We start from the raw sequence: 25,507 nt of genomic DNA on the forward strand, positions 1-25,507 counted from the left end.
TTGAGATGGAACCTTCTCGTTTTCAACAGTGCCATGTGACATTTAAAAGCGTGACAAAAATTATAACATAATAAACAGGGGGGGTCAACTTGAAGGTAATTTCCAGAGTTTTATCAAATATGGCTTATATATTGAGTAATTAAATGGTTTGACACGCACCGGAAACTGAATGCACCATCACCACCCCTCCCATTGTGGGTGAAATAGTTTGTCTGAGTACATCGACACCGTGGTATTTTACAAGCATTTCTCCCATCGTCAAGAAAGGGAGACATTATTTCTATCTGATTTAGAGTCCTCGACAAACTTTGTCCGAATTATAAAAGCCACTTCATTTTTGCTACTCGTGATTACCCCGCATCGTTATCGTGTCTTAGATGTGGGTACAATGCAGCAGTTGCTGATTGGATCTCCTGGCGCAGCTGTTGAAACAAACAATGGACACGTTTCTTAGAATCCTCCCCTCTGCCTCTCTCCACTTCGGAGTATAAATGTTTACTCCACAGTGAAGTAGCCGGTTTGGTGTGTGGTGGGTAGAATAGTGTGGTTGTGTGTGTGATGGGTAGTATAGTGTGGTTGTGTGTGTGGTGGGTAGTATAGTGTGGTTGTGTGTGTGGTGGGTAGTAGAGTGTGGTTGCTCCGACCTCTCCTAAGAAGTTTGGCCAGTGTGGAAGAAAAGGCAAAAACACCCTCTTTCTGGGTCTTCTAGAGCCCCTCTCGAATGGGGGCCCTTCCTCCGACAATGGTGTGAGCAGCACATTTCAGAATTATATATTTACCTTTGCCTAATGTGTATTATGAGATGCTTGCTTAATGACCAATTAGTACATTGCCTTTTTGCAGACTAGATCTCCTTCTACAGTCTGCTTCAAAGGTCTGCTGTGGGGTACACCTCCGGTATGCGGCCTTGTCCAATTCACGCGTGTGTTCTGTTCTCCGTTGCTCACAGCAGGCAAGGCCCGTCGGCCCTGTGGCCCCCAGCGCATCCCAGTATCGCTCGCAGTGGGCCAGCTTGGCCACAACCCCAAATGGGAGCTGGCCCAGCTTCCCTCCAGGCCAGGACAGGCCTACCGAGCCCACGCCCACAGCCCCTGACAAGGGTAAGCCATTCTTGACTTCATTATATTAACCTTTTCCCGTTCCAATGACGCACACGTACATCATCAATTTGTCTTCCGATTCCATTCTGATGACCTACGTGAACCGGAAGAAAAATAAAATAACTTTATGGGTAGCGAGGCTCCCAATAAGGCCATGCGGGAGGGCGTGTGGGAGTTTGGTGCCAGCTATCGTAGAGCGTGGTCGTGTCACTACGGTTTTCTGCGGTGAGAACAATGTCTTTAAAAACACCGGTGCTACGCTTCCCTAAATAAAACTAATGCTGAACCGCTTGCGCCTTCCGAGATTCGGCGGTGAACGGGACACCCACCCTGGCAACTTGGAGTTGTCTCAGAATGGGAATGGGTTAACATCTGCCTGAAGCCGGCGGAAGTCCGATGAAACATTATATTCATGTGAGGCTCCACAATCCCTTCAGGTCATTTTTTTTTGCATTGTACTATGCCACTGAGGATCTGCCTTCTCACTTTATGTGTATCAGTGTTTTTTTATGTGCAATGCAGCACTCTCTGATGACTGTATAATTCAGCTCGTATTTTTTCTGATCCCATCAGACAATTGCAATTTATACTTCCTCAATAGGTTGTGTGTTTTAGATTGATGTCTGTTTATCTGAGCTCATGACTTAATCTAGCAGTTGGGAGGCAAGGGTTGGTGGATGATACACTTCCAACCTTTCTGGCCTGTGAATTTGCCGGGAGTAAATGGGTTGTTAACCCATCTCTGCAGAACCTTTAGAATTAAATGCCCTCTTCTTCGCACACACCATGATCTTTCGTGGAATTTGCCAAAAGTCCTCATGTAGGACCGTCTTGAATATGAGTCTTGATACTCAGTCAGGCTTTTGAGGATAAATACATTCCAGGATTGTAACTGCAGCAAACTAAAAGCAGTTTTGTGGTCTGTCCAGGTCGGCAAAACCTTAAGACCCTCGTAATGTAAGTTGAACTAATCACTGTCTCTGCAGAGATATAGTAATTGTTTTCCCATGGTAAAAATTATGCTCACAAACTTCAAGAACATTTACTCCCCCACCCCACATTTTTGCTGAAATCCTTAATGATTACAAACAAAAAAATCCGTTTCCTAGAAGTGGCTTTTTGGCTTTGAAATTGTATGCCCTAATTCAAGCGGTAAGCCAGCAGCAACATTGAAAGCCTCACTATAATTTAGGGGCAGCTACCCATGACTAAGCCAGGCTCGGCTCTCCTTTGTAGAAAAGGTGATTCTCTTAGACTGTAAACCCATAAATAAAAGAAGGAAAAAAATCTGGTTTGATGCTTAGTTGAACATATGCCATAGCTAAGAATACTGTTCAAAGTATGTAAGTTGGTAGATCTTCCCAAGAGTAATCTTTACTAGATTTGTAGATTGTGAGTCATTATCGATAAAGGTTAACATTGGAAAAAAAATATTCTTATGAAAGTTATTTGCGAACAAGAAAACGAAAATAATTTAGCGGGAGTATACAATAAAATAATGAAATATAACCATTCTCAATCTACCAATGGATGATGGGCTCCTCTCCCCATATTGGTTTGGTATTTTTTTTCTTCCACACTTTAGCTAACTGGTCAGTGTGGGTTGGTCAAGTGAGGAGAGGGAAAGGCCAGATCTGATAGCACTTGCCACTGATATTAGCCATGGCCGGAAATCGAATTTGGGTTTGTGGGTTCATAGCACAATTTGCTTGCTACTGTACCAGTGCCCCAACCCCTCAAAGGAGTGTATGCTGACTGCTGACTCACAAATATTGTGCAGCATGATTAAGATGCAACGCTAATTAAAATTCAGCTCTTGAGAGCCTACTATCATAAGGTTGTGAGTTCAAATCAATTTAGAGGGTCATCTGAGCCCATTATACTGTAAAATGCATACTACTTTGTGGGAAATGAAGAGTGGTTGTCCTATCAATAGACTGGCCCCTGCCATAGAAAATGACAATTTCCATCATTGGCTCAGAGCCAGCAATAGAAGAGAGTACAGCCTCATGCTCTGTGAGCTGACTTGTTGTGAGTATCAGGAGCATACGGCCATTTGGACGTGTCAGCTACTCAAAACACCATACTGATGAGGTACAGATGAAAACATGTTTTTGGTTCTCCTGCTGACACATTTTCATTTTGTCTATTTGAAGGCTATAAATACTATAGGCCACATAGCTATCAGGTTTGATGGTGTGTAACCATGAGTGAGACCGGTCGGTATGGTAGCAGTGTCGTCTGCCTGTGATCGATTCCCGTCCTCGGTTTCTGTCTTGGCAGATGCCGACGGCGGTGAATCGTGCGTCTCGGTACGCAGCTCCGCTTCAGACGGCACCAGCAGCCAGTCGGACAGGAGGCGACGGGCGTTGCCGCAAATCCCGCTCGAGAGAACGCACTCGGACGGGATCCCCACCACTGCCGTGGGGCCATTCCTGGCAAGACCCAGTACGGGGACGGGGGCAGTCGAGGAAAAGGAAGGGGCCAGAGTCGTGGCTGCAGACGGTTTGGCGAGCCAGGACAGTCAAACGGTGGCCGAACGAGCCGCTTGTGGTGGAAACATCTGGGAGATTGATGTCACGTGCACGAGCGTGAAGGAGTCTGCGTCATTGGGCTTGCGCACCTTGTCCGCGAAGACAACGGGGATGCAAAGAAGCGATGCTGGCGATATTAAAGGAGGCCCTCGGCAGCCGTCGCAATCGGACTCTGGCTTCAGTACGCCAAAAACGTCGTACCATAAAGCTGGCGATGAGCAAAGGGACAGCGCGGGTAGCAGGCAACAGTCGACTAAATCAGACACGAGGCCAGAAAGTGAAGGCGGCCTGTCGATAAGGCCCTTTGGAGACAAACCCTTGAAGGCCATCGGACTCCTAAATTCATCCTTGCAGGACGAGGTCCTGGGGCGACCACGCAGTGCCTCGGAGAGCCGCCCCACCCGGCCGAGCGACGTGCAGAAGAAGAGCAGTGGCAAGGCGCTCGTACGCCAGGGCAGCTTCACAAAGGAGCGGCCCAGCTCGCTGGTGCCAATCGAGATGCTGCCGCACATCAGCACCGTCGCGCCTGCCGAGAGCCAGTGTGAAGGTACCGAGGCACGGTCACCTGCGCCTTCGTCGGAGGCACCAAAGGCGCGAAGCTGCTCGAGGGATGAGTCCGAAGCAAAGGGAGGTGCTGCTGTCGGCAAAGATTTTAGCGCGGGGCACAGGGAGCGGAGCAACGGCGGTGAGACACGGAAGAGAAACGATTCCGGCAACACGGCATCCAGCACGGACACTTCTCTGCTGCTGAAGGAAACCGAAGCAGCCGTGGCAGCGCTGGAGGCCAAGCTGTCGGTGTCGGGTGGTTGGGAGGGTCTAGGGAGCCCAATCCGTTCCCCATCGCCCGAGTCGGATGTGGACACCTCGAGTACCGTGAGCCTGGTGAACGGGGAGGGCCAGCGGAAGGCTGTGACGCAACGCAAGGCCTCCGCCAACGCCCGCGAGAAACTGTCAGAGCTCCGCAAGGCGCGCTCCGTGGATCCCGGAGCGAAGGCGGACGTCGTGTTGGGCTCTCGTCGCACCAGGCCCGGTGTGGACAGGGTCGGAACGGTCGCCCGCCCGCCTTCGGCGGACTGGACGACGGACGACGATCGGCCGTCTTCCTCCACGGCGCGCGCCGCATCCTCGGATCGCGCGTCCGGCTCGCATCCTCCGCCGGGGCTCACCTCCACGGACGAGCTCATGAGAACGAAGCTGGAGGGCAGAAGGGCGTCCGCGGCGGCGACGATGTCCAGGGGCGGCGGCGCCGTGGCGGCGCCGCCGCCCCGGGGCGGCTTCGTGCCGACGCCGCCGTCCTCCAAACCGAGGCCGACGCGAACGTCCCTGATGCGGCGCGCCCGCCTCGGCGACGTGTCGGACAACGAGTCGGGCGACGTGGACCGCGCCTCGGTCATCTCGGACGTGTCCACCACGAGCTCGACGGGGGCGAGGCCGTCGCCCCAGCCGGGGCCTCGCAGGAGCCTGTCCCGCATCGACCTCCTGGCCCAGCCCCGGCGGCCGCGCGTCTCGTCCTCGCGCAGCGACACAGAGGCCACCGTGGTGAGCTCGTGGCAATCATCCGCGCTTCCCGTGGGATATCTATCTTTTTTTGTATCACGGTTGCGGAGTGCAGGCCCAAAGGACAAAAATGCCATGCAGTTATCCAACAACTAAGAGCACTGTTGAAGGTGTAATGGATAAGAGTTTAATTACGTGTTTTTTAATTGAGCAAGGTAATACGAAGTTGGCTAAAGAGACAATGAGAGGCAATTCTAAAGTTTTAGAAAAGAAGTGGAACGAGAGTTTTGACGTGCATTGTAGCAGATGAGACGAAACAGTCTGGGAGACAAGAGTTCTCAACATGTTTCGGAATCATTGAGCTTATTTTGAGTGTGGAGCTATTTTGGCCTCATTATTGTTAAACGTTAACTCCCACACTTGCTCAGCGAGCTCCACATTAAATCCTTTTGATGACTGCTCCTCATTCTCAGAGGGAGGGAAGGGGACCATAAGCCCATTGGGCAGCGAGCGACACACACGTTACGCGATCTCACCGTTGCTCGTTCACTCGCCTGTGCACGTAGATGTCTCCGGCTTCGGGCCGCTCGAGCCTCGGAAGCCGCATAGCCGAGGCGGGCAGGGGCAACCTCGCGGCGGCACGCCTCTCCGGAGGGGCCCACGGGACGCCCGGCGCCATGGCCAGGAGCCGCACGTGCAGCGAGTCGCGCGACCGCGAGCCCCGCAGCCGCTCCTCGAGCTCCACGCACAGCTCACCGTCCGGTATGGCAACCGTCCTTGTCGCCGTCGTCGTCGGAGCCACGGTGGCTAGGAGATGTTAACTCCACTCGCCTGGTGTGCAGGAGGGCGTGGGTGGATCCCGACCCTGACGCCTGCTGCTGCTGTATATTTGGAGTTTGCGGTGTCTCTCTCCTCGTGGTCGCGTGGATTTTTTTTCTCTGGATCCTCCAGTATTTAAAAAAACAATTTAGAAACATGCGTTTAGATTATTTGGATTATTTTACTGCTGTAAATAGTCAAATGATAAGGCACTTCGTTGAGCTGTCATTTGTGGCCAGGTCGCTTCTGAAAAAGAGCTGCATAGCTCAGTCGGCCTTATCTGGTAAAATAAAAAAATGGTTTAAATAGTTTAGTTTCGTCATCGTCAGCCATGATCAATCCACTGCTGGATGAAGTCCTCCTCAAGCCCCTATTATCTCATGCTGTCTGACGATACAATAATGATAGTTGAGTGCCATGAGCATACTCGGGTAAACTGGACGAAGTGTAGTTTTTACACTCCGACTACTATGTCAATATTTAAGAGATGGCCAATGCTTCCTTCCTTCTGCTAGCTTCTGTAGAGCCCTAAGCAGCAGCGCCCCCCACTACATGTGTTTGTGGTGTCATTGTTCTACTGAAGGCCCCGCATGCTCTTGATTTTTACTCAAGTAAATTCATGTGTTCAGTCCGAGCAAGTTCCACTCCATTTGAAGTTGTTTTTGTTGTCTTCATAATTGTGATTCTTTTTCCCTATCTCCTGCGATAAATTATTCGTGGTGTTTCATTATCATCGTCATTATTGTCTTTACAAAGTGTGTACACCAACTTAATACACATTTATGTTCCTAAGGTGGATGAATTTTTTAATATAAAAAATAATTTCAACTTTGTAAATAACGTCAAGGGACAGATTCTCCAAAAAGTTGGTCAAAATTTTTCACCTAACAATTTTTCTGTAGTGTTTGGCAATGGAAACATTGCCACATTTTCATCATTTTTTAACTATAAAACTGACTTTTTCCAACCACATGAATTGGGCTCCAAATGTTACAGCTCTCTCACAAGGCATCCCACTCATGCACTGCCCATTCCAAAGTGGCTGCTTAATCATTCCTGCACTTTGCTACTTTGGTTATTTTCAGCCACAATTTTGTTTGATTGATTGCAGAGAATGTCTAAGATTGGTTGTGGGAGTGAAATGTCCCTTTCATTGAAATAATAACTTATGTTACGCTCTCATGTGATTGTAATACATCTTAATATTTGAGTTTTGTATTATCTATTACCATGATTAATGATATCATATACAACATACAATCCTATGTCTAATAATTAACAAATGGAAAAAAACCCCCACAAGATTCAAGGATGCAATCTCCACCTCTTATTAATCCTTGAATCACCAGGAGGTTAAATGTTCCTTTAAAATATCACAATTGTTAGAAGAAGCAAATGCATTTTGGCATGACTTTTGACTGTGACTTATCGTTGGTGGACGAACCTCGCGATGGTACTGACAGAGACAATGTACGTGAAGGCACCAGAAAAAGTGACATTAAAGTTTCGACCCAAAAAAAAGTTACACGGTTAAGGGTTGGACTAGACGGATGAGTGAGCGGTGGAATCCTAATTGGGTATCATGAATGTAGAATTACAGTAAAGGTTACATTCATGATGAGGCTTGATTTGTGGTAAATATTTAATTACATTGCCTCCATTTTCATCCATTTAATGAAAATATGGTAGGACCATAATGATGAAACGATTGTAATTATTGATGTAGACAATGCTGAAGGTGAGGACAAGTGTTGACAGCAGTGTGATGGTGGCAGTGGAAATGATGATGATGACACACTTAAAAATGTGTATGTAGATAATAATGATTTATTTTTACTGTTGAAGTAATGCAAATGATATTTTTTCAGAGGTCTGCTTTCCTCCCATCATACCCCATGCTAGTGGTAAGGGCTGCAGTGTGTTCTGCTTTGGTAGAAAGCTTCATATCTGCTGCTTGCTTTGCGGTGCTGGGAAATGAAGTAACGTCTGTTATTGTGTCCAGTTGTGCGCTTTCCAAATCATGCTTGATAATTGCACGTATGGTAAGCATAAGAATCACTTGATGAATTGATTGATTCTTACAAATCTCGCGAATCGCCTGATGAAGCTGGTTGTAATCAATAGCGGAACGTCGTACTCTCACTGTAAATGTAGTGAATGTGTTTTCTCCAACACACCGGTGTGCTGAAGTAGTAACTAATTAAAAACGTTTGGTTTTACGTGACAAACCTTACTAATTGGCTGTGTCGGGTGGTGGTGGTGGGGTGTAATGGCACGTTTATATTTACGTGATCTAACCCAAAACAACCTTTTATTAAAGATGATTGTGACTTTCCCAATTCCTGTGTTTTACAAGGGATACGTTTTGGATGGTGACACGTCAGACGTTTTATCGCCCGTTTTCCTCTTTCGATTTTTGCTGTTGCCGCATCCCAACACACAAGGCACGCGCTGGCGCCACCGCCTGACCGACTACACCTCCACCTCGGAGGACGAGTTCGGCGCCAGCCGTGGCGGAGGGGCCGCCCCACGCTACTCCGTCCGCATGCGTGCACCGGGGGCTCCCGCAGACACCAGGGGGGGCGCGACGCGGGGTGGGCCCGCGACGGCCACGCTGGCGGCGCCTCACCACCACCACCACCACCATCACCGGCCAACGTCCGGATCGTCGTCCTCCACGTCGACGGTGACGTCTTCTCGGCCCCACTCTGGCGGCGTGGGAGCGGCGTTGCCGCCCCGCGGCGCGGCGTCCGCGGCGACGGGCGGCGGCGGCGGCGGCGGCGGCGGTGCCGCGGCGCTGGGCGGCAGGAGGGGCGGCGGGGCGGCTCACACGGGCGCCGGCAAGCCGCAGGCCAAGGGCGGAGATGAGGATTACCTGAGGCACTGGACGGTGCACAGCGAGGAGATTGCGAGGTGGGGGTGGGGGGCGGTGGCTGCGTCTCACCGTGAAGATGTGGTTATGTTGTTGTTGTTGTTGTTTGCAGCCTGTGAGTTCCTTACTGCTGGCTAAATACCTGGCCCCATCTTCCTGTAATCTTTTGTTGCCGTTCTTGCCCGGTGGTGGCTTCCCAATTCTGTGATTTCATTGCACCAACTCTTCTGCCATCTTCTGCTTCTCACCGTGATACAAACGCACTAAACAATCGGGGTGGATTGACACATCGATTCACCAATTAATTTATATTTTGAAGGTCACCATAGATGCATGGATCCAAGCAAGCATCGATGCTTTTTATTTGTACATGCTGTATACAATGGGTTCATGTCATCTGTGCAGCCGCTAATGATGCAGCTGCGGAGGTGTTCTTAGTGAGGCTGTTATTACCATGTCAAAGCCACTGAAAAGCTGGGTTTGATTTCATGCAGCCAACTTGTATTGAACCACATTCTCAAGCGTAACGAGTTGATGGTCTCCGCTTTTGCGGCCGTCTGGAATGCTCTTCCTTCCGATATTATGAAGCCACTGGAGCTTTGCGCTTTTTAATCTAAATTGAAAACTCATTCTTTAGAGCTAATTGTTGTGTTTAGTTTGTTGTCCTTCCCCAACACCTCCAATTAACACAATTGGCTACCTACGGTGCGAAATAAGTTCAACATGCATACATACCACCTTTCTTTACCTGCTCGGCTCCTCATTCTTCATGCCTCCTCCCTCCCGGCTGGAAAATCAGTTCTGGCCGTTTGGTCAGATCCTCTGTTGTTAAGTTACGGCGCGTAAGAAATTCAACTGTGCGTACATCCAACGTTGCACGTGCCGCAAATCGACTTTTGGCGGACACGCCTTGGTCTCGTCGTCGACGTGCGCGCGTGTTTTGTGACGGCCATACGGTGACGGGGCCGACCTCCTGGCATGCCGCAGGATCAGCAAAGACCTCGCCAAAGACCTGGCCATCCTGGCACGCGAGATCCACAGCGTGACGGGAGACCCGGATGGAGTCAGCTCTTCAGGCACGGCTCCCAGCACCACGGGCAGCACGGCCCCACCCACCCCCGGGTCTTCGATCGACGCGCGCGAGGAGGTACACAAATGACGGCCGTGCGGTGCCAGGAGGGCACATTTGGAAAAAAAAAAGTGTTTTCGTTTACAGAAGTACCTCTTCGTATTTGAAGCCAGCAACATGCTATTGTTTAGACATAGCGGTGTTTTCTCAGAAATATCATGAAGAACGCAGCTCGACTGATCCAATCGTATTTTAATCCCATGGTACTTTTATCTACTAGAGGATGACATTTGGTGTTGTGGTTATTTGAACTTGGTGAATATTGCCCAATCTGTATTTATTAAATATATGATATATTTACATGATGCAACGGCAGATAACTTCCAGAGTGCTTATCTGCTGGAGATTACATTTGCATTAAGGCCATGTTAATAAGTTTTCCGTCGTTAAAATATAGCATGAGCATAGCAGTGTAAGCGTGTCCCGACATACTTAGATGTATGAATGCACTAGAGATGAACACGGAATGTTCGACTTGGCGGTTTCTATTCCGATGCCAGTAATTTGGAAACCAGTTGTTTTTGTCAGTAATCAACCGCAATGTTGACTGATTATGGGTCGACGCATAACAATATAATGTAGTGTACAAAGGGGTGTATGGGGATAGATTAGCGGGGATAGTAAAGCAAATGGGTTCCTGTATTGACGTCCCTCCGATTCTCTCCTACGCCTCACGCGCTCCCGTGGACGAAACTCTCACCCTTGTCATCTCCGACACCAAGTCCAGCGCATCATCCCCACCCATCTCTTTCGCCGAGCACTATTTAATGCAATGTTCATCTTCCCCTACGTTCCGGTTCCGCGTTGCCTTCGGCTTGCCAAGCATCCCGACTCCTTCATTTATCCGTTCTCGGTGGGCCTCAGGTGGTAGCGTGGCCCAGCGGTAGTGCATTTGACTCTTGGTGCAGAGGTTCACTGTTCAAGTCCGGCACCAGTGGTATTTCATATTTTGGGAAATGTGGAGGTGTTATCACGTGTCTCGGTATCAAGTAGAAATATAGAAAGTCAGAAAACCTTGTTCATCTCTTAGAGTATTCGTATGAATATAGTTCTTAAAAAAAAAATCCATACATTTTACGATGATAATCAGTGTCAAAATTGTATATAATACATTGCTGATGAATTCGTGAATACTCTTTTTTATCTTAAAGATATACCACCATTTAAATGTAGAAAACAATCCATCTAATACCATTAACTAGTCACATCTAAAAATATAACAATGCCCGAGTTACAAGAACGCTTGTGGAAAGGTAATTAATTCGATCACGATGCAAGAACTGGCTGCTGGCTGTCTTTCCTTACCGTCTGTGCCTGTTTTTATTTGTCGAGCAAAACACACCCCTGAACTTTTCCCCCTTTGCTGCCTCTCTCCTCTCTGCGTTTTCCCCCCCCACCTCTCCTTGTACCCTCCTCTCCCACACTCTCCCCCGCTAGCTTGTGCCTCGCATCTTTGATGAGAGCCTGAACTTTAAGAAAGTGCCGCTCCCGGAGAGGCCTTGCGCGGATAGCAATGATGGCACCGGGGGTCAAAGGTTATCAGAGGTCAAAGATCCCTTTACTCCCATCACGAGGAAGAGAACCTGGAGTAGAGATGAGGTCGATAAGAAGCTTTGAGTGTCGATCTATTTATGTATTTATTTAATTGTTTTATTTTGAGAGTGTCTTAACCCTTTCACTTTGTGATTAAATTTAGGGGTGGTCGTTAGGAAGGATGTGTGATTGATAATGTCTCTGGTTTCCTAGTTAGGTACATGCTTATGCCGAATTATGTGGGTTTCAATGTCTGGTGGTGGTCAATGGGAGTGGCATTCAAATGCTGGTGGCAAATTACTTTCCATAAAAAAAATTGAGGCACGTGCATTTTGAGTGCAATATTAAGTGTCCTGATGTGTAACTGTAACTCTTAACCAACCCATGTGGCTAAATGATTTAGTGAATCAGTCCCTGGTGTTTATATTCACGTACTTTGGCCGATTAAATTCATATCCCACAATTGTTTATAGAACAAATCAAGGTATCAGGATTTAATGTGTAAAGGTGCAGTTTGGTCGCATTTGGAAAGCTAACTCTTTCCCACTTCACCTATAGTTATTTAAAGACACGACAACTTCAAAGGGGCAAAATGAGATCATAAGAAACCAAAATAACTGACAATATAAGGAAATTGCATTTCAACATCTCACATCTCATTAGGCATCTTGATGCAAGTTTACTTGTTAAATATGATTAGCACACTTTTTCTAAAATACTCATGTCAGCTACAGGAAAATCGGCTCGCGCTTATCTCCCACACAGAATTTGTACCCAGTATACGGTGAGAAAACCCACACTGACTCAAAGCCGTTAATTCTCCGATTTAACAATGGTGTTTGTTAATTGCATTCGCTGCAGACACGAACTGGTATGGAAGTATGATGAGAAGTGGTATTCATCTACAAAAGCCTCTGAAGCAGTAATCCTTTTGAAATGCGTCATACATGCTCTTCATCAATTGCAGGCTTTAATCAACTGAAGTGATATGCACGGTTCCAATTATGGGTCTCACGGCAGGCACATTATTCTGCGTGTGAATGACGGATCCTGGTTATCGCATGAGCACATTGTAGCATTAATCAAGCAGGGTAGACGCTGAGAAGCCGGGAACCCACATTTAAAGGGGCAGAGCACAAAGAACCTCTGCCCACTTATGTTATATTCTTATACAGTGTGGGGTTGTGGGTTGGAAGTGACTAAAGGTATGTCCTTTTCTCATTATTTCACAAGCCACGACTGATAATATGGTATCCAGTTATTGTAACCCGAATACAATGCACTCAACCCAGCTTGCCCAGTTCAGATTCCCCCCCTGCGCTGGCTCACATCGCCATGCTTTCACGTCAAAGTGTGCCGAATGGAAACACATTTTAGCTGAAATGGAATTTGTTTTTTGGGAAGCTGTAAGTTATGCTCCTATTGCGTCAATTTTCCACGTGAAATATTTCACTTGGCAAGTGCGGTTTTGAACAAGTGCAAGACGGGACCTAGCGTTGCAGATGTTGTCTCGTGAGGCTTCACAATGTATTTGCTTCAAGCGAAACGCACAAAGATATGTAATTAAGCACGCAGCGTCTGTGTGTATACGAAAAAAACCATCCAACGATTCCTTTAAGAAGTGTATCAAAATAAATGAGCAAATGTGACTGACTGACAGCTTTAGGCATATGCACAGAGGCTGCGTCTTCGACACACAATTTTGTGTTGCTTGAAATTCTACGGTTTTCCGGGTTACACTGTTCATTATGTCATGGTGGGTTTTTCTCATCATTTACACATTTGATTACATTGTATTTAACTATATATTCTTAGTTCTTTCGGTAAAGTCACGTTGAAGGGAAACAACAAAATGATAAAATATATTGTATTTAACTGTTTTTATAATTCGAATCCAAGGACAGGAGACTGTGAGAGTGAGGTGACGAGGTTCCGGCCTCCTGCCTATCCTCCATCACAGTTTATGTGCAATGTCCACTGTTGAAGAGGACTGCTTAAGAGCACCATTACACATCGTCCCGCTCTGCTGGCTATGACTGGCAATGGGAATCGCAGGGATTAGGACATGCACTGTATTCAATACATTTGGCGACTACTACTGTTGAATAAATTGTCTGTTTAACTTTCAATCTTTATATACCTTTATGAAGATTACAAAAAACGTGAACCTGCATTGAAGCTGTATTTTACTTAACGACAATAATTTGCAATCGCTATGAACCCAAATTTATTTTCATTTGCAAAAAATAATTTCAGTTACCGGCTGCTCACATTTCTACATGGACCTCGATTATGGAGAATTTCTGTTGATTTTAATGAGTGGAATCCTTGGTGTGATGGACAGTGAGACATTGTATAACATTATTGTTTGGAATTTCAAATAACGTTGAGTACAAAGTCTGCTGATACTCATATCTGAGGGGAAGCGTTTTTTTTTAAATCACCTCTTGAACGCATCGGATTTTTAATATTGTATTCTACCCATGTGCAGTTTGAGTCCCCAGTCGTGAGTACGGCTCTACCAAGCACAAGCGATCTTCACCGCCCCCTCCATAAAAACAATACTTCAGCTTATACTCAAACAATTTACGTGAAATATGATATATGTGAAAGGGTTAAGGCTTTTTCAATCTCCTTCCTACGTTTTAAGTAACAACTTGTCTGCTTTTAGCCAAGTTGAACATGTTAATGCATGCATGGCATGGATTTAAACAAACGGTGGTTTACATTTTGTGTTTGTGGCTCTGATGTCTTTTGAAAAAGAGTCTAAATATTTTGAGAATGGAAATGACTAAAATGTTGTGATTATCGTATTTCAGCGATTCTATTTGTTCAATTATATTTCCACTATGCTAATTTATAAAGTTACATTTTTGCATTGATATTCGGTATCATAGAATAAACACATTTGGGTAACAATTATAAAAATGTGTTTGTCATTAAGCCCTCTTAATATCCATTTCTCAAAACATTTTACCCTTCTGGAATATAAATTGTATGTATCACCTACATTCTTAATTTGTGCACATTATACAACATCATTAATTGTCATCTGTCACAATGCGCATTGAGATTTCTAAAAAAAAGCATTGATGCTCGAGGCTTTTGCAAACTTTTTGCAAATTTCTACCCACGTTGCACGTTTTCACCGGCATGTGTATACAAAATCGGGTTGCCCATCAACATCGTCGCAGGGGTAGCTGTTGTCGTAGTCTGCCTGTGAATCAGTAAAGGTTGTTTATTCCTGAGAAAATAACGTGGAAGTGCTTTACAATTGGGAATATAAAAATGCACAAATAAAGAGCAAAAACTGAATGGAGATGCTCATTATGGTTATCAAAGCTGAACTGCAAGGATTTTGAAAGTTAATTGCTTAAACTATGCTTTTTCAATTGGTTTTGCTTTGCAATCAAAGATTTTTCATCCATTAGTAGTGATTTCGTGTAATTTCCAGACCATGCACATTGTTTTACGATGTTCGTGGTGGCGTTTGATCAGTCGTGTATGTATCTTATATATATACAGCTCTTATATTAATCCACGCTGGAGGCAAAGAGATAAGGAAGTAAATGTGCCTATTCATGATGACGCATTCGTGGCAGGGCATGTCAATGATAGAGCTTGGTATTGACAATTTTCATCACGGAGCGATCATATCATATAGCATCATGTTTTCATCGTTGCGTTGGGAAGTGATTGTGTTGATTGGAACGTGCGATAGTGCGCTGCGACGATGCAGTGCAAGTTTAGGATTTGGAGTGGGATTTGATAGTGGCGTGTGATTGGCTGATGATGCATGTGGCTTGTATGATTTGCGTCGGACGCGTGTGATAATGGAGTAACGCGACGATGCGTTGATGGGCCTTGCTGTCTGGGATGGCAGGTGGTGCTCGATACCCTGATGCTCACCTCCATCGCCCAGCTCTCCCAGCGTATACGCTCCGCTACCGACAAAACCACCTCCAAGATCCGGTGGGAAATTACAACTTTGGGCTATTATATTGCCAGAGATTTAGCAACATAAGAGCAATAATTATGTTTTAGTCATATTTTTATTGTTAACTCCTATTTAGAATTACTTGTGAGAGTACAATACAAATCGTATGCATACCATGTGTATGAACATGAACCATCTGAAGGTATTTAGCTTTTTCATTCATATGTTTTCTAAAAACTAATGAAGGGATGTGTTTGAGTGAATATGAGTTTTAAAAGCCACAGTTTTGTTTTTTTGGAATCAAGAATGGGTGAAAATGACTGCAAGGCTTTTTCCGATCAAACTCTATCACATAGATCAGTAAACACGGGTAATATAGGAAGCACAAAGGTCATACAGCTGTGGAAGGTCATGTAGTTGCCTGTGAAACCTACTCGTGCTTTGTTAATTGTTGATTGTGTCTCTCTTAGCTATCTGTTTAAAGACCAGGACCTTCCCTGGGAAGCGATCGAGTCCAAGCTCAGCTTCGATGGCGAAGTGCCCCTCCTGAGGACCACCAGCAGGGTAAGCACTGGGGCTGGTTCCCACTCGTGTTGTTTCCCACTGGGGCTGGTTCCCACTGGAGCTGGTTCCCACTGGGGCTGGTTCCCACTGGGGCTGGTTCCCACTGGGGCTGGTTCTCACTGAGGTTTGGATCCAACTGGGGCTGGTTCCCACTGGGGCTGGTTCCCACTGGGGCTGGTTCCCACTGAGGTTTGGATCCAACTGGGGCTGGTTCCCACTGGGGCTGGTTCCCACTGGGGCTGGTTCCCACTGGGGCTGGTTCCCACTGGGGCTGGTTCTCACTGAGGTTGGTTCTCACTGAGGTTGGATCCCACTGGGGCTGGTTCCCACTGGGGCTGGTTCCCATTGGGGCTGGTTCTCACTGAGGCTGGTTCCCACTGGGGCTGGTTCCCACTGGGGCTGGTTCCCACTGGGGCTGGTTCCCACTGGGGCTGGTTCTCACTGAGGTTGGATCCCACTGGGGCTGGTTCCCACTGGAGCTGGTTCCCACTGGGGTTGGTTCCCACTAGAGCTGGTTCCCACTGGGGCTGGTTCCCACTGGGGCTGGTTCCCACTGGGGCTGGTTCCCACTGGGGCTGGTTCTCACTGAGGTTGGTTCTCACTGAGGTTGGATCCCACTGGGGCTGGTTCTCACTGAGGTTGGTTCTCACTGAGGTTGGATCCCACTGGGGCTGGTTCTCACTGGGGCTGGTTCTCTCTGAGGTTGGATCCCACTGGGGCTGGTTCCCACTCGTGTTGGTTCCCACTGGGGCTGGTTCCCACTGGTGCTGGTTCCCACTGGTGCTGGTTTCCACTAATGCTGGTTCCCACTAATGCTGGTTTCCACTAATGCTGGTTCCCACTGGGGTTGTTTCCCACTGGTGCTGGTTCCCATTGGGGTTGCGCGATGGAAGTGCTACCATACATCGTAGGGTGTAAGATGCACGACAATTGCATTGTTCTATTTAAAAAAATATTTAATTTTGATTATCATTCGTCAGATTTTTTTCTTAACTACTTAATTTCTTGCCAAAATATGTCTGAAAAAACAATGATTAAAGCAACCGGAGTACCCTGAGAAAACCCAATGGTGTGCGTTGGGTAACACTCCACCAACCTCCGTCCTGATGGAAATTAATTCCACTTCGTCATACTGTCATACCCTGGCAATCCCGGAGATGGCGACATTGATACCACGGGGAGGGAGTTTCAAGTCTGTGTGATCCAACAACCCTCGCCTCCAGTGCTGACTTACAGACATACAGTGAGGGAAAAAAGTATTTGATCCCCTGCTGATTTTGTACGTTTGCCCACCGACAAAGAAATGATCAGTCTATAATTTTAATGGTAGGTTTATTTGAACAGTGAGAGACAGAATAACAACAAAAAAATCCAGAAAAACGCATGTCAAAAATGTTATAAATTGATTTGCATTTTAATCAGGGAAATAAGTATTTGACCCCTCTGCAAAACATGGTGGCAAAACCCTTGTTGGCAATCACAGAGGTCAAACGTTTCTTGTAGTTGGCCACCAGGTTTGCACACATCTCAGGAGGGATTTTGTCCCACTCCTCTTTGCAGATCTTCTCCAAGTCATTAAGGTATCGAGGCTGACGTTTGGCAACTCGAACCTTCAGCTCCCTCCACAGATTTTCTATGGGATTAAAGTCTGGAGACTGACTAGGCCACTCCAGGACCTTAATGTTCTTCTTCTTGAGCCACTCCTTTGTTGCCTTGGCCGTGTGTTTTGGGTTATTGTCATGCTGGAATACCCATCCACGACCCATTTTCAATGCCCTGGCTGAGGGAAGGAGGTTCTCACCCAAGATTTGACGGTACATGGCCCCGTCCATCGTCCCTTTGATGCGGTGAAGTTGTCCTGTCCCCTTAGCAGAAAAACACCCCCAAAGCATAATGTTTCCACCTCCATGTTTGACGGTGGGGAAGGTGTTCTTGGGGTCATAGGCAGCATTCCTCCTCCTCATAACACGGCGAGTTGAGTTGATGCCAAAGAGCTCCATTTTGGTCTCATCTGACCACAACACTTTCACCCAGTTGTCCTCTGAATCATTCAGATGTTCATTGGCAAACTTCAGACGGGCATGTATATGTGCTTTCTTGAGCAGGGGGACCTTGCGGGCGCTGCAGGATTTCAGTCCTTCACGGCGTAGTGTGTTACCAATTGTTTTCTTGGTGACTATGGTCCCAGCTGCCTTGAGATCATTGACAAGATCCTCCCGTGTAGTTTTGGGCTGATTCCTCACCGTTCTCATGATCATTGCAACTCCACGAGGTGAGATCTTGCATGGAGCCCCAAGTCGAGGGAGATTGACAGTTATTTTGTGTTTCCTCCATTTGCGAATAATCGCACCAACTGTTGTCACCTTCTCACCAAGCTACTTGGCAATGGTCTTGTAGCCCATTCCAGCCTTGTGTAGGTCTACAATCTTGTCCCTGACATCCTTGGAGAGCTCTTTGGTCTTGGCCATGGTGGAGAGTTTGGGATCTAATTGATTGATTGCTTCTGTGGACAGGTGTCTTTTGTACAGGTAACAAGCTGAGATTAGGAGCACTCCCTTTAAGAGTGCTCCTAATCTCAGCTCGTTACCTGTATAAAAGACACCTGGGAGCCATACATCTTTCTGATTGAGAGGGGGTCAAATACTTATTTCCCACATTAAAATGCAAATCAATTTATAACATTTTGACATGCGTTTTTATGGATTTTTGTTGTTGTTGTTCCGTCTCTCACTGTTCAAATAAACCTACCATTAAAATTATAGACTGATAATTTCTTTGTCAGTGGGCAAACGTACAAAATCAGCAGGGGATCAAATACTTTTTTCCCTCACTGTACACCACCACGCCCGACTAACCATATAGATGACTCTTGTTTATTTGGGCAATATTTGTTAACATCTGTCAGTGTTGACCTAAAGGTGGACAAGAGTAGGTTGGAGTGCTTTTGGAAAGCCAAGCAGTGTTTTTTTATTGTGATCTATATTAATACCGATTTAAAGCTTTCGTGACTGCAGGGATTCATATTCTTGTTTCTTTTGGGAAAGGCACGTAGAAGGGAAACAATAAAATAATAAAAATATAAAACAATCAAATTCTCACGACGTTTCAACTGCAACACAAGCAATCATCATTAGGTGTGAAAACCACACCAAGAAAATTTGAAAAAAGTGGCGTTTTTTTAACGTTAGCACCACGGAGAGCGATTTGGCAGTTATTCAGATGGACGAGTCCATCTATGTTATTATTTTATTGTTTCCCTTCTACGTGACTTTACCGAAAGAACCAAGAATATATATTAATACCGTTCTAATTTTGCCGTTCATACTTCATGCCCGTCTTATAAATGGTAATGCATTCGTTTGGAATACATTTCTCTCTCTTGATTGCATTGCAGGAGCTGACATCCATTCTACAGGACCTGAGAAAAGTTGAGAAACAGCTGCAAGGTAAGCAAATGGTGCCCAGTCTGTGCTCAGCCGATGCCTGGTCATGATGGCCTACCAAGAGGTGAATATGAAGGGAAAGCTTGCGACTTAAACTACACGAGAGATGTCAGGCATGTCAGGGACGACATATTGACAATGAATAACTAAGAAGAAAATGGGCTTGGGCAGGACACACTGGTAGACAGGAGATGGCCGAGGCTCGTGACGGAATGTCAGGAGAGGACTCGTCAAAGAGGGAAATCGCCTTGAAGATGGAGACATGAGATGAGTTCAAGTGCAGGAAGAGTGTGATGCATGTGAGCGGCACTGGACCGTGAGGGATGGGGACTGCATGGGAAGGCCTTTCTCCAGCAGCGGATTGATAATGGCCCGAGGATGATGACCTGAGGACACGTTTTTAGAGGGGTTTTCTTATCTGTGTGCGCATTTTTGTTCAAATGATATTTGGTACTGCCACAAGTGACCAGCATGAGGAGCCCTTAGCCCAGGCAGTGATTATACGCACTTCATCGCCTCATGCAGGAGCGCTTGCGTGGCGTTCAAAACCAAATCGCCGTTCGCCATGAAGGAGCAAGTTGTTAACGTGGCCGCTTATTTGCAATGCTTTTTTCGTAACGTTTGAGTTTCGTGGTAAAGCACGAAAATGGCCAGTGTGATTGTAACCACGTGCACGCACAATGAAGCATCGAACACGCACAATCACGCGCTGCATTTTAACTGAATTGTGACTGCAGATATGAGCGTTCTTTTGCATCTCGAAGGAGCGGGCTTGAATTTTTTGCAAGCCTGGTGGCTATGTTGGCTTGAGACCAATGGTAATGGGGCTTGAGACCAATGGTCATGGGGCTCTAAACCACCGTGTCCAAGTAAAGGCGATATCGTTACATTTGTTAACTGTAGGCTTATTGTGAGGAGCGGTAGTGTAGCGGTTAGCGCACTGTGCCACAAATCCAGCAACCCGAGGTTGATTCCCGCTCACGACCAACACCAGTGACGGTCCTGGGCCTCCCCTAGGTCGACTCGGCCTCATTTGAGTACCTGGTGCGATGTGTGCCGTTCCAGCCTTCATCAGTGTTCGCTAACAGCACTTGCCCCAACAGTCTGAAGACTATATTTGGGGATCTTTATCTTTTTCTACGTGCTTGGAAGCCTCTCGAGGAGCAGCATTGAGCAGCTCTATTGTTAACACGAGCTGCCCAAGTCACGTGCTGAAGAAGCTCCCAGCACACAGAGCAAAACGTCGAACATCGTGCCTAAACACCGTGTGGTACAACGTGAAAACACATCGAGAGAGCTGTACAGCACAAGCCTTGACATACCGTTCGCATGGACCAGTGTAGGTCATCTGTAAATGCTATATACCGTGCACATTGCCGCAAGGTGACTCTTTAACATGGTATATTTAAGCTCGTTGAAAGTAAAAAAAAATGTTGAGTTAATTTAAATGTCATGATTAATGACGGACAGATATATCAAAGGAGGTCCAAGACAAGATCCATTGTCGTGTAGCATAACCAAAACACCTTTTAGCAAATGCAGTATTTAACGAATGAACAAGCTTTAGATTATTCGCCTGTATACCATTTTACCAAATACTTTATCTTGTAAGGGGTTGTCAGGCACTCACACTTGGTCGCTCATGTGTCCAGGGGATATTGTAGAAGGGTGCATCTTTATATAGCACAGTTATGCACACTTACCAGCCAATGTGTAACTTACACTGCATGGAAGGCATGTCGGGGGGCATCGTCAACTGTGGTTGGTGGTCTCGCTGACTCCACTGTGAGAACCACGAAATTCCTGTGAGGGATCCAGAGGATGACTATAACCTGAGCCAGACACGAGTTAAAAATCCTATTTCACAGTGCACGCACAATGATCTTGATCACCCCGTGCGTGCATGCAGTGCACGCCGTGTTAAGGAGGTGCACGGAGCTTGCGTTTACATCCTCGTATTCCATGCGCAAAGAGCTGCTCCGAACTCATGGTCTCTCTGAATAAATATTCTTCAATTGTAAAGATATAAAACAGAAGAATACGGCAGTTCGGACATGGAATAAGCTGAACAGGATCCCATGGTCGGCAATGTGACAATATCGGAATGAAATAAGAGTCGAGGGAGACAGAAAGGCAGGTGAACAGATGCAGTGGTGAGACATCAGCAGAAGAGCCTCCACTGGAGGGGGAGCGCTAGAGAGCCTCTCTAGAAGGTAGTTTGGCCTGCTTGCCATGTTGTCCAAACGCCTTGGAAGAGGTGGGAGTTACCCACACTTTACCCCACCGCACACAACCTGCTGATAGACTAACTGTGGTCTACCCATTAATATTGCCGCACGAACAGAGGCCGATGGGGGGGGGGGGGATTTGAGAAACTTGCACCAGCGTTTCCACGGCCACGTTGAGAATTCTAGCCAGCAAACGGGCGACCTCTAGAGATTGCAGGCCTCGTGTGCTAACCATTACACCATGGTGGCGTTCGCGAGAAACGAGTACAGCATAACAAGAGTACCAAACAAGATTGGTCAAAAATTATGTACAATGTAAAGTATGTAAAACTGGACTGTAATTTAATAACGTAGGAATATTGATATAACATGTCCATTTCAAATGCCAATATCTCTTGCGGGGAAGCCAACTGCGGTATTTAAAGTATGGCTTTCCGTTGTATCCCAATAAATATTAATTTGTCAAAAAAGGCATTACTGGAGAATTTAATTGTAACCTCATATTTTCCAAACCCAAGAATAGGAAACCTTGTTAATAAATATAGAATTTCTCGATCGTATAAGCAAGCGCGTGGTGTGTTGCTTGTATTTTTAAAATGTTGTCATGGGGATGTGGAGGCACAATACAGCGTGTGGGTCTGGAGAGGGCTAATACTACTCCGTAATGAAATATAAACGCCAGTGCTGGGGCCAGCACCTCGCATGCTCTGGACCCAACTTGGACCGACCAAACACAGAGCCCCCATCGGTCGATAGAAATTGTGGCCCGATTCAACTTTCCATTTTTCCTCACCCCCCCCCCCCCCCCCCCCCACTGTCCAGATAGTTTGTATTTCTTGTGGACTACTACTACCTTATTGGGAGAACGTACACCTTTGCTGGTCAGGAGTCAAGACAAGGTCACAGAGAGTGGCTATTCATTAAATTATAAAGGGGTAGTAAGGGTAAAGGTGCAGTCCTGCAATTGCTCGCTCATGCCACTGTTGGCAGAAAGGAGCTCCACTATACGGAGCTCTGGCTATCAATCAAATATCGAATTTATTATAAGGCCCTGCTACAAGGCTGTCAATAGGTTTAGCCGCACAATACTTACAGGAACTCGTACACTTATTTACACCACCAATGAGGTCCTTGACATCTAATCTCCGTTTTAGTATTTCGAGGTCAAGGCTCCGTTCCTGGGGTGATTGGGCTTTTGCCGGTGCAGCTTCAAGACTATGGGACGCGTTGGCCTCTGACAATAAGACAATCCGGATATTTAGAGCTATTTGAATCTGCCCTGAAAACTCACCTCTTAAAAATGGCCCGTTTCCCTGTAGTTTTGGTCGTTTACACTCCTGGCTCTGTCTTATTTCCCTGCTTTCCATACGCAGAACATTGGGATCCTTGGAAGAAATGCGCCTTACAAATGTAAATTATTATTATTATAAATACATCTAGAGAGCCCCTCTTGAGGATATTTTGTCCTACCCTGGCACGCTGGCTCGACATCATGGAAGAGGTAGGAGTACCCACACTTTACCCCATCCCAGGTGACTTGGCAAACACCTAACGGAGGTGGTACCCATTTATACTGCTGGGTGAACAGAGGCGGCGGTGGTGGTGGGTAGGTGGGACTCTTTGAGATACTTGCACCGTTGTTTCAGTGGCTTTGCCGGGAGGATTTCGAGTCCAGTCTGCTAACCATTGCGCCACAAAAGTCTAATGTAGCACCGTTCACAGTACGTTTCCCCAAGGAGCTTTACAATCTTAATATTGTAAAAATAACTACAGGCATTGATCAAAGTAAACAAAAATATATATGCCCAAAATGTACTGTAAAACAAAAAGTTATTTGTGAAATAGGTAAATCACTTGTATTAAAACATAAAAATTAATTAACAAAATGTTTGTAATATTTTTTTTAATGCTGTATATTTTCGAGCTCTGGTGGCGCACTGATGTACATCATGTAAACGGTGACCAGAGCAGTGACTAAATAGAACTGTATCGGCTCCTGATTGGTGATCTCTTAAAACGTACCTATAGTTCTTGTGTAAGAACTTTGTAAAAAAAAACTCTGCTATTGTTGAAAGTAGCCAGGATGGCCCAGGGTTAATATCAAACACCCCAATGTAAAGCGTTGGTGGAAAATGAGGCGCCGAATCGTCATTTTACCTGGTGTTTGCGCCATTCATGCAGCACATGGTTGTCGCCTCCAATTAGCACAGTTGGCTACGTCAGTTAGCAACGTACGGTGCGAAGGAAGTTCAACATTCATACATACATCATGAAGGTGCTATGTGACACGTACAATTATTGTCTGCATAAGAAGTTTTTTTCGGGTTAGATCGCGTAAATATATAAATGTGTCGTTAATACCCGCCACCACCCGACAAAGCCAACTAGTAAGGGTTGTCACGTAAACAGAACATGCCAATTCGTCACTAGTACAGCACTAACCGGTGTGTTGGAGAGCCAAGTCACAACAATTACAATCTGAGTACGACGTTTCACAGAATTATAGTCTGCATTAGTTTCACAACAGGGTGCCGATGTTGCTATGTCCCATTGAGGTAATTTTAAAATTTGGACCATGATGCCGGCTCGTGTAAAAATACGGCAGGACCAATACCTCTGTCGTTGCCGATCATTGTTTTAACGCTGTGGGCTCACGAAATTGATTTTTCCAAGACGGAGGTACTCTGCAAACCTACCGGCTATCTTCAGAGATTTGTTCATGAAGCCATCCAGATATATAAACACAGACACAACTTCAACCGAGAGGATGGGTACAAACTGTGAGGAATCATTGGAAGGACGTTATTAACCAGGTAAAGTCTTAACTGACTGTGATGTTTCCATCCTACCTGCCTATGTCAGCTGTTATTTCCGACTCTCTGTGTCTCTCTCTCTATGCCTCTCTCTTAGATCTCTCATGCTCACATGCCCTTTGGATTGCACTCTAATACTCACAGGCCCTTTGGATTGCACTCTCATGCTCACATGTCCTTTGGATTGCATTCTCATACTCACATGTCCTTTGGATTGCACTCTCATGCTCACATGTCCTTTGGATTGCACTCTCATGCTCACATGTCCTTTGGATTGCACTCTCATGCTCACATGTCCTTTGGATTGCACCCGTCGGGTTGCAATCCCTCGTCGAGGAGGCCGCTCTCCTTGCAGTTACTTCCTAATCTCTCACATTAACATCATGCTAATTTCTCACTTTAACATCATGCTAATCTCTCACATTAACATCATGCTAATTTCTCACTTTAACATCATGCTAATCTCTCACATGAACATAGCCACTTCCGTGCCCTCGTCGAGGAGGCCGCTTTCCTATCTTACAGTTACATGATAATTTCTCACATTAATTTCTCACATTAACATCACTTAGCCTCGGCCACTTCTTTATGAACCTTGGGCTACACCCATTTCAAACCTTTTAAAACAGTCTGCCTCAGCAGCAGACCATGCATTCCCACCTGATGACGGACGCTTGTGTTGCGCCCGAAACGTCGGGATTTATTTTATTTTACACCTACGTGACTACCGAAAGAGCCAAAGAGTATGGATCCCTGCAGTCACGAAAACTTCAAATCAAGATTGGCTCGTGTAGCCTCCAATTTCTTTCGAATACCGTCTTGAGGATTTATCCGTATCCGTCCACTGTGTAGTAGACGCCGTGCATTGCTACGGTTATTGCACACCGCAAGACTGATCGAGGCGGCCGCTGGATCCGAAACCGCGAACCTCTGGATCGAGCGGCGAATGCGGTAACCGCTGGGCCCGTGTCACCTCTCGTTGGTAACGCTCGGATTCCGCTGTCATCCGTTTCCAGGCCCTGCTGTCCAAAAATGTTA

The 25,507-nt window shown here is 46.2% G+C and overlaps 1 protein-coding gene across 6 annotated transcripts in view; it reads left to right on the top strand.

Moving 5' to 3' along the window:
- Nucleotides 1-25,507, top strand: part of LOC116947890 (centrosomal protein of 170 kDa-like) — an 88,853-nt gene that overhangs the window by 51,538 nt on the left and 11,808 nt on the right. For 3 of the 6 annotated variants that reach the window (XM_076071139.1, XM_076071140.1, XM_076071144.1), the window contains 10 exons: nucleotides 950-1,100; nucleotides 3,384-5,173; nucleotides 5,698-5,893; nucleotides 7,819-7,854; nucleotides 8,395-8,863; nucleotides 9,810-9,969; nucleotides 11,389-11,550; nucleotides 15,368-15,456; nucleotides 15,892-15,985; nucleotides 19,380-19,431. In XM_076071139.1, the coding sequence (XP_075927254.1) occupies nucleotides 950-1,100; nucleotides 3,384-5,173; nucleotides 5,698-5,893; nucleotides 7,819-7,854; nucleotides 8,395-8,863; nucleotides 9,810-9,969; nucleotides 11,389-11,550; nucleotides 15,368-15,456; nucleotides 15,892-15,985; nucleotides 19,380-19,431 (3,199 nt within the window). The remainder of the gene's footprint in view (nucleotides 1-949; nucleotides 1,101-3,383; nucleotides 5,174-5,697; nucleotides 5,894-7,818; nucleotides 7,855-8,394; nucleotides 8,864-9,809; nucleotides 9,970-11,388; nucleotides 11,551-15,367; nucleotides 15,457-15,891; nucleotides 15,986-19,379; nucleotides 19,432-25,507) is intronic. The other 3 variants (XM_076071141.1, XM_076071143.1, XM_076071142.1) reach the window with 3 other exon arrangements.

The sequence above is a fragment of the Petromyzon marinus genome, chromosome 31 (genome assembly GCF_048934315.1).
Source record: "Petromyzon marinus isolate PM22_M1 ecotype Great Lakes invasive population chromosome 31, UKy_Petmar_22M1.pri1.0, whole genome shotgun sequence".
Classification (NCBI taxonomy): Eukaryota; Metazoa; Chordata; class Hyperoartia; order Petromyzontiformes; family Petromyzontidae; genus Petromyzon; species Petromyzon marinus.